The sequence below is a fragment of the Lolium rigidum genome, chromosome 2, assembly GCF_022539505.1.
Source record: "Lolium rigidum isolate FL_2022 chromosome 2, APGP_CSIRO_Lrig_0.1, whole genome shotgun sequence".
Taxonomy (NCBI): domain Eukaryota; kingdom Viridiplantae; phylum Streptophyta; class Magnoliopsida; order Poales; family Poaceae; genus Lolium; species Lolium rigidum.
This window is the reverse complement of record NC_061509.1, coordinates 234,618,234-234,633,034: the sequence shown is the minus strand read 5'-3', so window position 1 is coordinate 234,633,034 and position 14,801 is coordinate 234,618,234. Positions and strand designations below refer to the sequence as shown.

The following is a 14,801-nucleotide window of genomic DNA, read 5'->3' as shown; positions in this document are numbered from 1 at the left end:
GAGCCGGGAGGCTCCCAGAACTGCTGGTGGGCCCTGGTCCCTCGGGCGACGGACCGCAAACTCCGGCACACGTCCTGGCTAATGCGAGGGCGTGCCACCTAACCTATACCTGGTCAGGAAGGTGATGGATTGCTTCAATTAGTTTCCTGCATGGCAGACACGTAAACATTAAATCCGAGCCTCGATCGGCTCTCAGGTTACCCTGTGAATCGGCTCCAAGAGCCGATCGACCCATGGTTCGTATTGGATCTACGACAACATGGGGATCCTGCTTTATCAATACCAAGTTAAATCGATCTACGACAGTCTAGGGCTTTCACCGCATAATCGGAACATCCTACACGTAGTTGAGCCTGGCAGATACGAAAGATAACAGAAAACTAGTCCTAGAAGAGGTCTAAAAACCAACAACAGAGTCGATTCCCGGAACAACCCCTCTTGGATCGGCAAACCGTACCTTACGCACTACTGGATCGTTCAACCCGTTTGCAAGGCCTAACCATGCGGATATCAAGCTAATCCTTGGAGAACAAGGAACAACCATAACAGATCAGATCTACTAAATAAAAACTAAGCAAGATGCTGCCCTTACACCTAAGATAGGTGCAAAGGAAGCTAGATATTTAGAGGTAGCATAACTAAGCAAACATATCAGAAAAGTATCGATGTCAGCCCCAAAACGTCTATGATAACGGTATTACTCGCCATCAACAAGGCTTCAGTACGAGCAACACAAAACAACGAATAAACCGATACTGCCTAGATCGCAAGATGCGATCTAGGCAGCATGACGCTTACCCGGAAGAAACCCTCGAAACAAGGGGTGGCGATGCGCCTAGATTGTGTTTGTTGTGAACGTGATCGTCCTCCTTTCTCAATAACCCTAGATACATATTTATAGTCCGTAGACTTTCTATCTTTGGAATAAACCTAATTGTGTACGAACCAAACTCTATCTCTTAATTCTAACTGAAACGTGATCTACCATAATGTACAAATATACGGGCAATCTAGCCCAAACTCTCGCACGAGGCCGATTCAGAAACACTTAATGTGCATATCCTCTAAGCCCATCTCAATCACGGCCCATCTCCTCCTTTGGCTAAAATCCGGCGATAACAACGTCCCAAACGTATCTATAATTTCTTATGTTCCATGCTACTTTTATGATGATACTCACATGTTTTATACACATTATATGTCATTATTATGCATTTTCCGGCACTAACCTATTGACGAGATGCCGAAAAGCCAGTTGTTGTTTTCTGCTGTTTTTGGTTTCAGAAATCCTAGTAAGGAAATATTCTCGGAATTGGACGAAATCAACGCCCAGGGGCCTATTTTTACACGAAGCTTCCAGAAGACCGGAGAGGGAACAAAGTGGGGCCACGAGGTGGCGACACAATAGGGCGGCGCGGCCCAGGTGCTGGCCGTGCGGCCCTAGTGTGTGGGCCCCCCGTGACGCCCCTTGACCTGCCCTTCCGCCTACTTAAAGTCTTCGTCGTGAAACCCCCAGTACCGAGAGCCACGATACGGAAAACCTTCCAGAGACGCCGCCGCCGCTAATCCCATCTCGGGGGATTTAGGAGATCGCCTCCGGCACCCTGCCGGAGAGGGAAATCATCTCCCGGAAGTCTCTTCATCGCCATGATCGCCTCAGGATCGATGTGTGAGTAGTCCACCCCTGGACTATGGGTCCATAGCAGTAGCTAGATGGTTGTCTTCTCCTCATTGTGCTATCATGTTAGATCTTGTGAGCTGCCTATCATGATCAAGATCATCTATTTGTAATCCTACATGTTGTGTTTGTTGGGATCCGATGAATATTGAATACTATGTCAAGTTGATTATCAATCTATCATATATGTTATTTATGTTCTTGCATGCTCTCCGTTGCTAGTAGAGGCTCGGCCAAGTTGATACTTGTGACTCCAAGAGGGAGTATTTATGCTCGATAGTGGGTTCATGCCTCCATTAAATCCGGGACAAGTGACGAAAAGTTCTAAGGTTGTGGATGTGATGTTGCCACTAGGGATAAAACATCGATGCTTTGTCTAAGGATATTTGTGTTGATTACATTACGCACCATACTTAATGCAATTGTCTGTTGTTTGCAACTTAATACAGGAGGGGGTTCGGATGATAACATGAAGGTGGACTTTTTAGGCATAGATGCATGCTGGATAGCGGTCTATGTACTTTGTCGTAATGCCCTGATTAAATCTCATAGTACTCATCATGATATATGTATGTGCATTGTTATGCCTTCTTTATTTGTCAATTGCCCAACTCGTAATTTGTTCACCCAACATCTGTTTATCTTATGGGAGAGACACCACTAGTGAACTGTGGACCCCAGTCCAATTCTTTACATCTGAAATACAATCTACTGTAATTGTTCGTTACTGTTCTTCGCAAACAAACATCATCATCCACACTATACATCTAATCCTTTGTTTACAGCAAGCCGGTGAGATTGATAACCTCACTGTTACGTTGGGGCAAAGTTCTTTGATTGTGTTGTGCAGGTTCCACGTTGGCGCCGGAATCGCTGGTGTTGCGCCGCACTACACTCCGCCACCAACAACCTTCAACGTGCTTCTTGGCTCCTACTGGTTCGATAAACCATGGTTTCTTTCTGAGGGAAAACTTGCTACTGTCGACTGCACGCATCAGATACTGAACCTCGCAGATCGACAAGGGAACGTACCACTCCTGACTGGTATGATCCTTGTCTAAATGTCATGATTGTGGATAACAATGATGAGGACCCTGCGACGTATGAAGAAGCGATGATGAGCCCGGATTCCAACAAATGGCAAGAAGCCATGAAATCCGAAATGGGATCCATGTATGATAACAAAGTGTGGACTTTGGTAGACTTACCTGATAGCCGCAAGGCTGTCGAGAATAAATGGATCTTCAAGAGAAAAACAGATGCTGATGGTAATGTTACTGTCTATAAAGCTCGACTTGTCGCAAAGGGTTTCCAACAAATTCAAGGTGTTGACTACGACGAGACTTTCTCACCTGTAGCGAAGCTAAAATCTGTGAGGATTTTGTTAGCAATAGCTGCATTTTTTGATTATGAGATTTGGCAGATGGATGTCAAAACGGCGTTCCTTAATGGTGACATTGAGGAAGAGTTGTATATTGTACAACCCAAAGGTTTTGTCGATCCTAAAAATTCTGACAAGGTATGCAAACTTCAGCGTTCTATTTATGGACTGAAGCAAGCATCCAGGAGTTGGAACCGACGTTTTGATAAGGTGATCAAAGACTTCGGGTTTATACAGTGCCATGGAGAGGCCTGTATTTACAATAAAGTGAGTGGGAGCTCTGTAGCATTCCTGATATTATATGTAGATGACATATTATTGATTGGGAATGATATAGAACTATTAAGCAGTGTAAAAGGTTATTTGAATAAATGTTTTTCAATGAAGGACCTTGGTGAAGCAGCATACATTTTAGGCATCAATAGATCAAGACGCCTATTAGGGCTTCCACAGAGTACATACCCGGACAAGATTCTAAAAAAGTTTAGAATAAATGAAAGTAAGAAAGGATTCTTACCTATGTTGCCAGGTAAGGTCTTGAGTAAAACTCAAGGTCCGGCTACGGCAGAAGAAAGAGAGAGGATGAATCAGATCCCCTATGCCTCGGCAGTAGGCTCTATCCTATATGCCATGCTGTGTACTAGACCAGATATAGCACATGCTGTTAGTTTGACTAGCAGATATCAAAGTGATCCAGGAATGGAACACTGCACAGCGGTCAAGAATATCCTGAAGTACTTGAAAAGAACTAAGGATATGTTTCTTTGTTATGGAGGTGACCAAGAGCTCGTTGTAACCAGTTACACCGATGGAAGTTGGAACACTGATCCTGATGACTCTAAGTCTCAATCTGGGTACGTGTTTATATTGAATGGTGCTGCAGTAAGCTGGTGCAGCTCGAAGCAGTGCACGGTGGCGAAGTCTTCAACAGAATCGGAATACATAGCGGCTTCAGAGGCTTCATCAGAAGTGGTATGGATGAAGAGGTTCGTTGTTGAGCTTGGTGTGGTTCCTAGTGCATTGGACCCACTAGTCATCTATTGTGACAACATGGGTGCCATCGCCAATGCACAAGAACCAAGGTCACACAAGAAGCTGAAGCATATCAAGCTGCGTTTTCATTCGATTCGCGAGTACATCGAAGATGGAGAAGTAAAGATTTGCAAAGTACACACTGATCTGAATGTGGCAGATCCGTTAACTAAAGCTCTCCCTAGCGCAAAGCATGACCAACACCAGAATGCCATGAGTGTTAGGTACCTTACAATGTAATCTAGATTATTGACTCTAGTGCAAGTGGGAGACTGTTGGAGATATGCCCAAGAGGCAATAATAAAGTGGTTATTATATATCTTTGTGTTTATGATAAATGTTTATATACCATGCTATAATTGTATTAACTCGAAACATTGATACATGTGTGTTATGTAAACAACAAGGAGTCCCTAGTAAGCCTCTTGTATAACTAGCTTGTTGATTAATAGATGATCATAGTTTCATGATCATGAACATTGGATGTTATTAATAACAAGTTTATATCATTATGTGAATGATGTAATGGACACACCCAATTAAGCGTAGCATAAGATCACGTCATTAAGTTCATTTGCTATAAGCTTTCGATACATAGTTACTTATTCCTTCGACCATGAGATCATGTAAATCACTTATACCGGAAGGGTACTTTGATTACATCAAACGCCACTGCGTAAATGGGTGGTTATAAAGGTGGGATTAAGTATTCGGAAAGTATGAGTTGAGGCATATGGATCAACAGTGGGATTTGTCCGTCCCGATGACGGATAGATATACTCTGGGCCCTCTCGGTGGAATGTCGTCTAATTAGCTTGCAAGCATATGAAAGGTTCATAAGAGGCCACATACCACGGTACGAGTAAAGAGTACTTGTCATGAGACGAGGTTGAATGAGGTATAGAGATACCGATGATCAAACCTCGGACAAGTAAAATATCGCGTGACAAAGGGAATCGGTATCGTATGTAAATGGTTCATTCGATCACTAAGTCATCGTTGAATATGTGGGAGCCATTATGGATCTCCAGATCCCACTATTGGTTATTGGTCGGAGAGAGGTCTCAACCATGTCTGCATAGTTCGCGAACCGTAGGTTGACACACTTAAGGTTTGATGTCGTTTAAGTAGATATGGAATATGGAATGGAGTTCGAAGTTTTGTTCGGAGTCTCGGATGGGATCCAGGACATCACGAGGAGTTCCGGAATGGTTCGGAGAATAATATTCATATATAGGAAGTCATTTTATAAGTTTGAAAATTATCCGGTGCATTTATGGAAGGTTCTAGAAGGTTCTAGAAAAATCCGGAAGAAATCACTATGGAAGGTGGAGTCCCGGAGGGACTCCACTAGCATGGCCGGCCAACCCTAAGGGGGGGGAGTCCCAGGTGGATTCCACCTAAGGTGGCCGGCCACCCCACCTCAAGGAAAGGTGGGAGTCCCACCTTGAGTAGGACTCCCCCCTTGAGTAGGTTTCCCACCATATGGGAAGTTTTGGGTTGGGGTCTTATTCGAAGACTTGTAGTCCAACACTTGGGGGTTCCACCTATATAATGAGGAGCAAGGGGAGGGGGCCGGCCACTCAAGCCTCCCACCTTGGCCGCACCCCCTTGAGGCCGGCGCCCAAGAACCCCCTCTCCCCAAACCCTAGCGCCCCTCCTCCACATACAACTCTCGCAGCGCATAGGCGAAGCCCTGTCGGAGTTCTCCACCACCACCGTCACCACGCCGTCGTGCTGCCGGGATTCCGAGGAGGATCTACTACTTCCGCTGCCCGCTGGAACGGGGAGAAGGACGTCGTCTTCATCAACACCGAACGTGTGACCGAGTACGGAGGTGCTGCCCGATTGTGGCACCGTCAAGATCTTCTACGCGCTTTTGAAAGCGGCAAGTGATCATCTTCTGCAACAACGAGATCTAATCTCGTAGGCTTTGGAAATCTTCAAGGGTTAGTCTCGCGATCCCCTCGTTGCTACCATCTTCTAGATTGCATCTTGGCTTGGTTTCCGTTCTTGTGGTAGGAAATTTTTTGTTTTCTATGCTACGAATCCCATCACTCGAAGTTGCCGTCGTTGTCGTCGGAGGAGCCATCATCGTTGCTCACCGGGTGCATCTAGAACCTACGAGACGGTGGTGGTTGCATCCATAGAGGTTGTGGCGGCGCACGCGGCAGGGATAGATGGCCGCAGCGGCTGCAACCTTGGCCGTCATTGCCACGGCGTGCACGGTAGGCCTGCTCCTCCTTCTCCCACCAGGATCGGCCAGCCTCCACCGGCGACGGCAGTGGTGGCTCTAGGGAGGTGCGGATGGCCCGGGAACTCCTTCTTTGGTAGCTAGAAGTGACATTGTTGCAGGCGGGGGTAGTCACCCGCCAAGATGTGGCACATCACACCCTCATAGGTCTGGCTGCCCCACCATAGCCGCCGTCCGGCCTCGTTGTTGTCCATGGGAGGTGGCCCATCCCCCTCGTACCTGGCGAGCTCGATCTCCTGTCGACTGGCGAAGAAGGCATTCCAAGTGGTGACGTTGTCAGGATCCTACCGATGGTCCATGCACTGCTCGGGGGTGAGCTCGACTTTGTAGTGGTGAGTGATGGTCGCACGCCGATCTACACCTTGGGGGCCAGGGGTGATCGCTACGCCTCCGGCGCTCAGGCTCCATCCCGGGGGGCATAGGAACCCCGGTGGGCATGGGTAGTTGGAGGAGATGAACGCCTCTGCCTCTGCGTGGGCGAGGGCAAGATCACCGGACGCCATGGATGAGAAGTGTGAGAGAGAAAATATGTGGAACTAGGGTATGAGATGTGGCCCTTCCACCACTTCCCATCCACATATAGCGGCGACAATGGAGGGAACCAGTGGAAATGGCGGGAAGATGTAAGCGGGAAGCGTTGAAAAGGGCCGGAAGATAGGGACGTGTGGGCTAACTTTAGTCCCGGTTGGTGGGTGCAACAACCAACCGGGACTATAGGAGTTGCCATCGATGCGTTAGGTCATGAGCACCTTTAGTCTCGGTTGGGGAAGCAATCCAAAACCATTTTCTATTTTGTAGAATAATTAATATAACTATTCAAATCATTAACCAAGCATGCGCTCCGGTTTCCAATTGACGACTTGACTAACATGACAACACCTCTAGTGTGAGGTTACTGTCCATTAATTTCTCTATGAACTGCGTGCAACCGAGCAGGTGCGCCTCTCACCCTAGCTATCTTCCTCGACCATAACCAAGTGACGAGTCGTATGGCGTGCGCACCAATGACATCTTCAAGAAGCTCCGCCACGGGAGATTTTCCAAACCTTTCCTCCGGACATGGGGATGAAGTTCCCTACCTTCTTTGTTAGGCTTGGTTTTGCTAGTTAAATGGAGGTTGTGACCTACCATAGAGGGAGTTTGCAGGAGAGGGAAGAGGCTACTGATAGGAATAGACCAACAATGGAGATGGAGGCGTTCACGGGGCTTGCGGGGAAATTTTCCCGGGGCGGAACTTCCAAAGATGTACTAGGGCGTGTGCACCAATGACATCTTCAAGAAGTTCCACCACGGGAGATTTCCCAACCCTTTCCTCGAAGATGTAGGATATTAACAATGGTGATGATTTTCTTGTTTTTGCTAGTTAAATAGAGGTTGTGACGTACCATAGGGAGATTCCCCAACACTGTTAGAGGAGATGGAGGCTCCCACACGGGCTTGCGGGAAAATTTTCCCGAGGCGGAACTTCTGAAGATGTCCTAGGGCTTGTGCACCAACGACATATTCGAGAAGTTCCACCATGGGAGATTTCCAACCCTTTCCCCCATCCATGGGGATGAAGCTCCCTACCTTTTGGTTGGCTTGTTGAGCTGCTTGCGATTAGCGACTCTCCTTTTATAGGCTTGGTGCCGCTTCCTCCTTCGTCTTGTTCCTCCGACAGGACGTCGTGTGCTACATCCCTTATCTCGCCGAGCTGTGCGTCCACCCACGCGTCCTTATCCCACCGACAGTTTTGTTAGATGACACTAGAAATCCACCTTTAGTCCCGGTTGCACCCACCAAACGGGACTAAAGGTTGGCCTGCCGAAAAACCCTTTAGTCCCGGTTGGTTCCTCCGACAGGACGTCGTGCGCTACATGCCTTATCTTCTCGAGAAGTGCATTCACCCACGCGTCCTTATCCCACCACTAATTTTTTTAGATGGCACTACAAATCCACCTTTAGTTTTGTTAATTGCCTTATCTTCCTCCTTCTCGTACTCATTTTGTCACTTCTCTGCTCACCACCAGCTCTGGCTTCCTCTTCTTCCTCCTTCTCATATCCATCGGCGTCATCGACGAAGAAGCCATCCTTCTCGTACTCATTTTGTCCCTCCTCTGCTCACCACCAGCGATGGATTCCTCTCCTTCCTCCTCCTCACCTTCATCGGCGTCATCCACGATGACGCCGTGCTTCCCGTACTCGTTTTGTCCCTCCTATGCTCGCCACCAGCTCTGGCGTCCTCTTCTTCCTCCACCTCATCTTCATCGGCAGGCCGCGAGCACATTTAGTCCCGATTAGTATCTCCAATCGGGACTAAAGACCTTTTATTTGCGCCAAAACTAAGTTCTTTTTTGAAATATGTTATAATTTTAAATATTTGTAAGTGTTGAATATGAATTTGAATAACTGTTGCACCAATGATTTCTTCGAGAAGCTCTACCACGGAAGATTTCCCAACCCTTTCCCCTGGTCATGGGGACGAAGCTCCCTACCTTTTTGGTTGGCTTGTTGAGCTTCTTGCGATTAGCGACGCTCCTTTTATAGGCCCGGCGCCGCTTCCTCCTTCGCCTTCTTTCTCTGACAGAACGTCGTGCGCTACATGCCTTATCTCGCCGAGCAGTGCGTCCACCCATGTGTCCTTATTCCACCGACAGTTTTGTTAGATGGCACTAAAAATTCAACTTTAGTTCCGGTTGCACCCATCAAACGGTACTAAAGGTTGGCCCGCCGACAAAACCTTTAGTCCATGTCGGTTCCTCCGACAGGACATCGTGCGTTACATGCCTTATCTCGCCGAGCAGTGCGTCCACCCACGCGTCCTTATCCCACCGACAATATTGTTAGATGGTACTTAAAATCCATCTTTAGTCCCGGTTGCGCCCACCAAACGGGAAGTGCTATATCTTGCGGGAAAAAGTTCCCCAACTCGGACCACAGGCAAAGAAATCGATCCCCCCGCTTAAGGTGTATAACGATAAGAACTTACGTCTTGCTGATATAGCGGGACAACAAGGTCTTACTAGTAGTCAATATTTGCGCCTCGATCCAATGCCCAAGCCCGATGAACTAGGATGGAAATATGTCCGCATGGCATCCTCTCGTAAGAGTTGAGCTGATCCCACTCCTACTAACACAAATGGGAAAATTGCATGAGTGGTATCTGGAAATCACAAAGAGAGATGGCAATTATCTAATGGTGGTAGTACAAAAGGAGCATTACTTCGGTGAAGACTACATATCTATTGAGCTTGAAGAATTGTTTTAGTTGTTCAATTTAGACGCCATCGACAAATCTATCATCAGTTGCTATTGTTTGTAAGTGATTTATTTCTGTAAGTTTCTAGCTCAGCACATTCATTGCATTTATCATCATTGTATTCTTTTGTATACCATTATGCAGATGGAAGATTCTTGAATGTAGAAGAAAGAGAATCTAAGACATTGGGTTCATTGACCCATATATCGTTAATTTTGCTACAGTAGAAAAAATTCCCGATGACACAGACCCCAACTTCCTATTTTTTAATAAAGGAAAATACCCGTGAGTACATATTATTTTCTTACAACTTTAGGTGAGTGCTATTGTCTTATACATATATTCTGTTTTGCTCACTAGGTGTTAAGTGTATATGATGAGTTATGCATGCATGCGCAGTTTCCACTATATTCTCCTCATCATTAGAGTTGACCTCGGAAAAGTATATATCATGGACCCTTAGATAAAGACCCTGAGGAGTACAACATCATGATTTACATGCTCGATAGGTAATTTCAATCATTATCGCACTATATCAACATGTGTTGTTCATTTTCTAATAAAATCATTATCACAGATGTTGGAAAGCGTTCATCACACAGGCGACCGGTGAATGGGAACCGGAGCTGCGTTATGAAAGGCTCCATGTAAGTACCTAGTACTGATTTCAATATATATACCATATCATGCTTGATTATTTTTTGACTGAATTCTATTCTCTTAAAGTGTGCGAGGCAACCACTAGGGACCAACTTATGTGCATACTACGTTTTCGAATTCATCAACATGGTGATTGAGGGACGCGTAGATTACAAAACATTCGAGTACGTAAAAATATTCACAAATCTTTTTTACAATGATTTGCTATACACACAATTCATATGTTCATATATGATCTTATTCTTTATAGAATAAAGACAGGTGGGGGGACGCCCTACCACAGCCACGCCTACGACATCTTCAGGAGGAATTGTTGGAATTTCTTCTTACGGACGTCATACGTGAAAACGGAGAATACTATTACCCCGTTAACTCATTGTAATTCAATGATCTCCATGTAATAGAATAGATGCATCAACATGTATGATCGTCGAGCTCCCATAGCTAACAATTGTATATATGTGTGTGTGTGGTCGTAAGATAAAATATGTTATATATATTCATCAATGTGCGCAGTATATATGTATTACCGTAGAATATGTAACAAGAAAGAATTGAACGAAAATTGAAAACATAAAATACATGAGCTAGAAAGCTAAGTCCTGGCATGGACTGTAGTCCCGATTGGTGTTACCAACTGAAACTAAAAGTCCGCCAGCTAGAGCGTTTCATCGCTGCCACGTGGATGACCTAAACCAACCGGGACTAAAGGTGGAGGCATTAGTCCCGTTTTGATAGTCCCGAATGGCCAACCGAGATTAAAGACTCTCCCGAACCGGTACTCGCAATGGATGTTCTCTACCAGTGGCTAAATATGGCCCTACCAATTGGCCATAACCAGGACATAATTATTCAAATAGTTGAGAGCTTGAATAGAAAATAAATTGAACCGTGATGTTGGTGGGGCACGTATAAAACCTTATGCACACTTACAAGCATGCATGTAGGTACTCAGGAAACAACGACCCATAATTAAAAAATATCGCTTGATTACATTTAGAGATCTCGAATAGCAAATAAATTGAATACATTTACATCATAGAATGGAAAAAAAGGATATTCTGTCTTTCAAAAAATAAAAATAAAAAGAATATCAATAAATACAACAAGCTCAATAGATCTGTTGATTAATCAATCAATCGACTAAAGAAACTAATTAACTTGTTTGTGCTGCATATTTTGGTCACGCCCCAAAAAGTCACGGCACTTAACACCTAGGCATGCCCGGTGGACGACGCATCATTTTAGCCTCAGGAGTCTTGCCATCCTTCACGATGAACACAGTGTCCATTCCCCACTCCGAATGACGTTCAAAGTGACAATGCATGAACCACACACCTGCATAACCAAGTTTGCAAAACGTTAACATATAACCCCTTCCAGAAAAATATAGCAAATTTATGCTTGGATGATGGCCAGATTATATGCCCATCCATGCCTAAAACGTTGGTCCCTTTAGATGGTTGTTAATGCACACCCATGCCTATTTGGCCGGTCTAGTTTATTTTTCTTGTCTATATTGCCAACAAAAAGATAAGTAAATTTTTAGCTAGACCTTTATTTTGTTAGGCAAACTTGAGCCAAAACTAAGAATTATGGGCCGGAAGCTAAAATAACTCACCAGGATTTGCTGCTCGGAAGCGAACTGCCGCCCAACCAGACTTTGGCACGGTGACGGTGTTCTGAAACGGCGGGTCGATCAAGTTATAGGTAGCTGGGTCCTTGGTCTGGTTGAAGTTTCCTAACCCCATCCCTACCACATAGAAGGAGAAGCCGTGCAGGTGCATGGGGTGGTTCTCCGCGCCAAGGATGGCCGTGTCCTGGAACACCACCTCCACGACGGCGCCATACTCCAGCACCTTCACCTTGGTGCCGCGCTTGGTGAACCAGCGCTCCACGGGGACGTTGTTGTCGGTGAAGTTGAAGACGAAGGGCGGCATGTCGGGGAAGTCCGTCTCGTACACGCCGCGGACGGAGCCATAGTAGGCGTCGAGGATGTCGAGGGTAGGGAGGTGGAAGCTGACGTTGTTGAGGCTCGCCGCGAACCGGTTGCCGCCTGGCCCCTCGCACGTCGTGTTGCCTGTGGCGCAGGGGACCACGTTGATGGCGATGGTGATGAGCATGTGCTCGTCGACGTCCATCGGCACGTCTACCGGGTGGGCCTTGCTGCCCAGGGAACGGAGCTGCGCCGTGTACGCCGCCGATGCATTGAGGTCATTGAAGGCCGGAAGGGTAGGGGAGTCTGGCCTGCCGGCCCGCGCGGCGGGCGGCGCGTCCGTGTACTCCAGGATGGCCGTGGCGGTGGTGTTGTCGTACCCGATGTCGGTGTTGGACGCCAGCGTCCGGGCCGCCATGTAGTACCTGCCTTTCGAGGAGCCGTTCGCGGCGCGGTCGGCATGGAGGAGCGCATCCACGGTCTGTCCGGGCGAGATCAGGATATTGTTGACGGTGAACGGCTTCGTGTAGCGGGCATCGGTGCCGACCACGGTGAGGCGGTGTCCCGTGACGCCGAAGAAGAGGTCGTTGGCGAGCCCCGCGTTGATGATCCGGAGCAGGTACGTCTTGCCGCTCTCCACGGCCGCCTTGAAGGTGCCGTTCTTGGAGCACGGGAAGAAGTCCCCCGGCTGGCCGTTGATGGTGTTAACGTCTGAAATGCTGACCTCGCCGCCGGTCTTCCTGGACTCCTCGAGCAGCTGGTTCACGTCAGCATTCCACCACTCACCTGCAGATCAGAATACATTGCGCCGATTAATACAACACGAGTCATCATCATAGTGTACCTGAACCTGAACATCATAAGCAAGTCTAGGACAGATTGATCGGTCCATACTGAGGATGATGGGTATCTCCTTGTGAGGCTTCTTGAACGGGAAGGCAGTGCCGAGCTTGGGGTGGATGACGATGGCCCCATGGATGGTGGTGCGGTCGTAGTCGCTGTGCGCGTGCCACCAGAGGGTGCCCTCCTCCTCGGACAGGATGACCGTGTAGGTCAGGTTGGCGCCGGGCTGGATGGGGCACTGCGTTATGTACATGGGCCCGTCGGACCACGGGTTCCGGGGTTGGTCCACACCGTGCCTACACATGGCAATTTCAACATTAGTAGGCAGCTAGCCTGGTGAAGAATAGTCGACCGTTGGTTACATGGCACGGTACTCGGTAGTGCAGATCATCAAACTTACCAGTGGATGGTGATGTTCTTATCGCCTTGGTTGTAGACGTTGACGACCACGATATCGCCCTTGCGCGCGAAGATGGTCGGGCCAGGGAACTGGCCGTTCACGGTGAGGATGGTCTTCTCCTGGCAGAGCCTCGTGTAGTTGGCCTCCTTAATCTGCAAGGCATATATCCACAGCCCTCGTTAGATCGAACTCGTCATTTCACGTACGTTTGCAAAATAAATTAAGGTGTGACAATTTCTCGGTCGCAGTTAGATGATATCATCAAATCTCAGTTGCAATCACGATACAAATTAAATGATGTACGACTTGACAGAGGACGAAGTTAGTTCTCGGCTAGCTGAGAACTAGCAAATCCCAATAAATTATGTTGTATAATTTTTCTAAAATAAATAAATACATCTGTTCCAATGGGTAAGACTTTTTTTTTTTAAAGTCAATCTAAGTATGGTTTGACTGAACTTTAGAAAAATATATCAATAAAAATGATATTCTACAGATACGGATGAAAATATATTTCATAATATATCTAACAATATTAGTTTTCTATTTTGCATGTTACTAGTTTTTTATAAAAAAAAATTGGTTGACTTTTTAGATATAATATAAGCCATATTCATTGGAAACGGAGGTAGTATGCATGAAAAAAATTGTGCAATATCAACTAGAACTAAAGCTACATGGATGCCGGTAATTAAGCATGCCAACAAGAGCGTCGAAATAGCAACTGCAACATAATGAAGCTAAGCTGGATCCATGGCTTACGAAGAAATCGTAGTGGTGATTCTTGGAGGCCTCTGCCGGGCCAGCTGCCGCTCCAAGCGTTAGCACCACAGCAAGTAACCAAATCACCACCCCCATCGCCACAAGAGGTCGTATCGACCGATGGCCGGAGGTCCTCACGACAGGAGATCAAGGAGATCTAAGCTATATATATGTACGTACGTTTGCACGTGTGCTAGCTAGCTTCTGGTTGAGCAAGCTTATTAATTGGAACGAGATCAATGTCTGTGATCGATGGCCATTGGAACCAGATGCACGAGACATTTATAGGAGGAGCTTGCCAAAGGCGGTCGACGTCGAGGGCGCATGCATGCATGGTGTTTGACGTCAGATTATTCCGTTCATATGATTAGCAAAGCTGGCCGAGCCGTCCACGCATCGTGTTCCTCTCCGACGACCAATGGCGCGTGGCTAGTCCTGGCCGGACCAGCAGCCTCGATCGATCGGCGACGTGCGTGCAATGCATGGTTAGCGTGCTGGAGCTGATTTAATCTCGTGGCCGCGGCCACGACCTACCACCGCCACCACGTCCAACGCTTCGCGGAAGACGCAGGTGGAAGGTATATGTAGATGGAACGGGTCAAGCTGATAAACCAATT

General features: G+C 46.9%; 1 protein-coding gene across 1 annotated transcript; it reads right to left on the bottom strand.

The window, feature by feature from the left end:
- Positions 1-11,371: 11,371 nt before the first annotated feature.
- Positions 11,372-14,280, bottom strand: LOC124688324 (putative laccase-9). The gene is made up of 5 exons (XM_047222014.1): positions 14,185-14,280; positions 13,423-13,574; positions 13,074-13,318; positions 11,865-12,965; positions 11,372-11,581 (listed from the first exon to the last, which is right to left on the bottom strand). Exons 1-5 carry the CDS (start codon positions 14,278-14,280, stop codon positions 11,451-11,453), a joined length of 1,725 nt encoding a protein of 574 aa, XP_047077970.1. The 3' UTR covers positions 11,372-11,450.
- Positions 14,281-14,801: the final 521 nt, after the last annotated feature.

Bases quoted from the DNA above. Each gene is read 5' to 3' on its own strand.
- LOC124688324 (XM_047222014.1), bottom strand. From the start codon at position 14,280: ATGGGGGTGGTGATTTGGTTACTTGCTGTGGTGCTAACGCTTGGAGCG. The intron at 13,319-13,422 runs GTAAGTTTGATG...TGCCATGTGTAG, and splicing joins AAGAACATCACCATCCACTG to GCACGGTGTGGACCAACCCC. The intron at 12,966-13,073 runs GTATGGACCGAT...TCTGATCTGCAG, and splicing joins GGAGATACCCATCATCCTCA to GTGAGTGGTGGAATGCTGAC.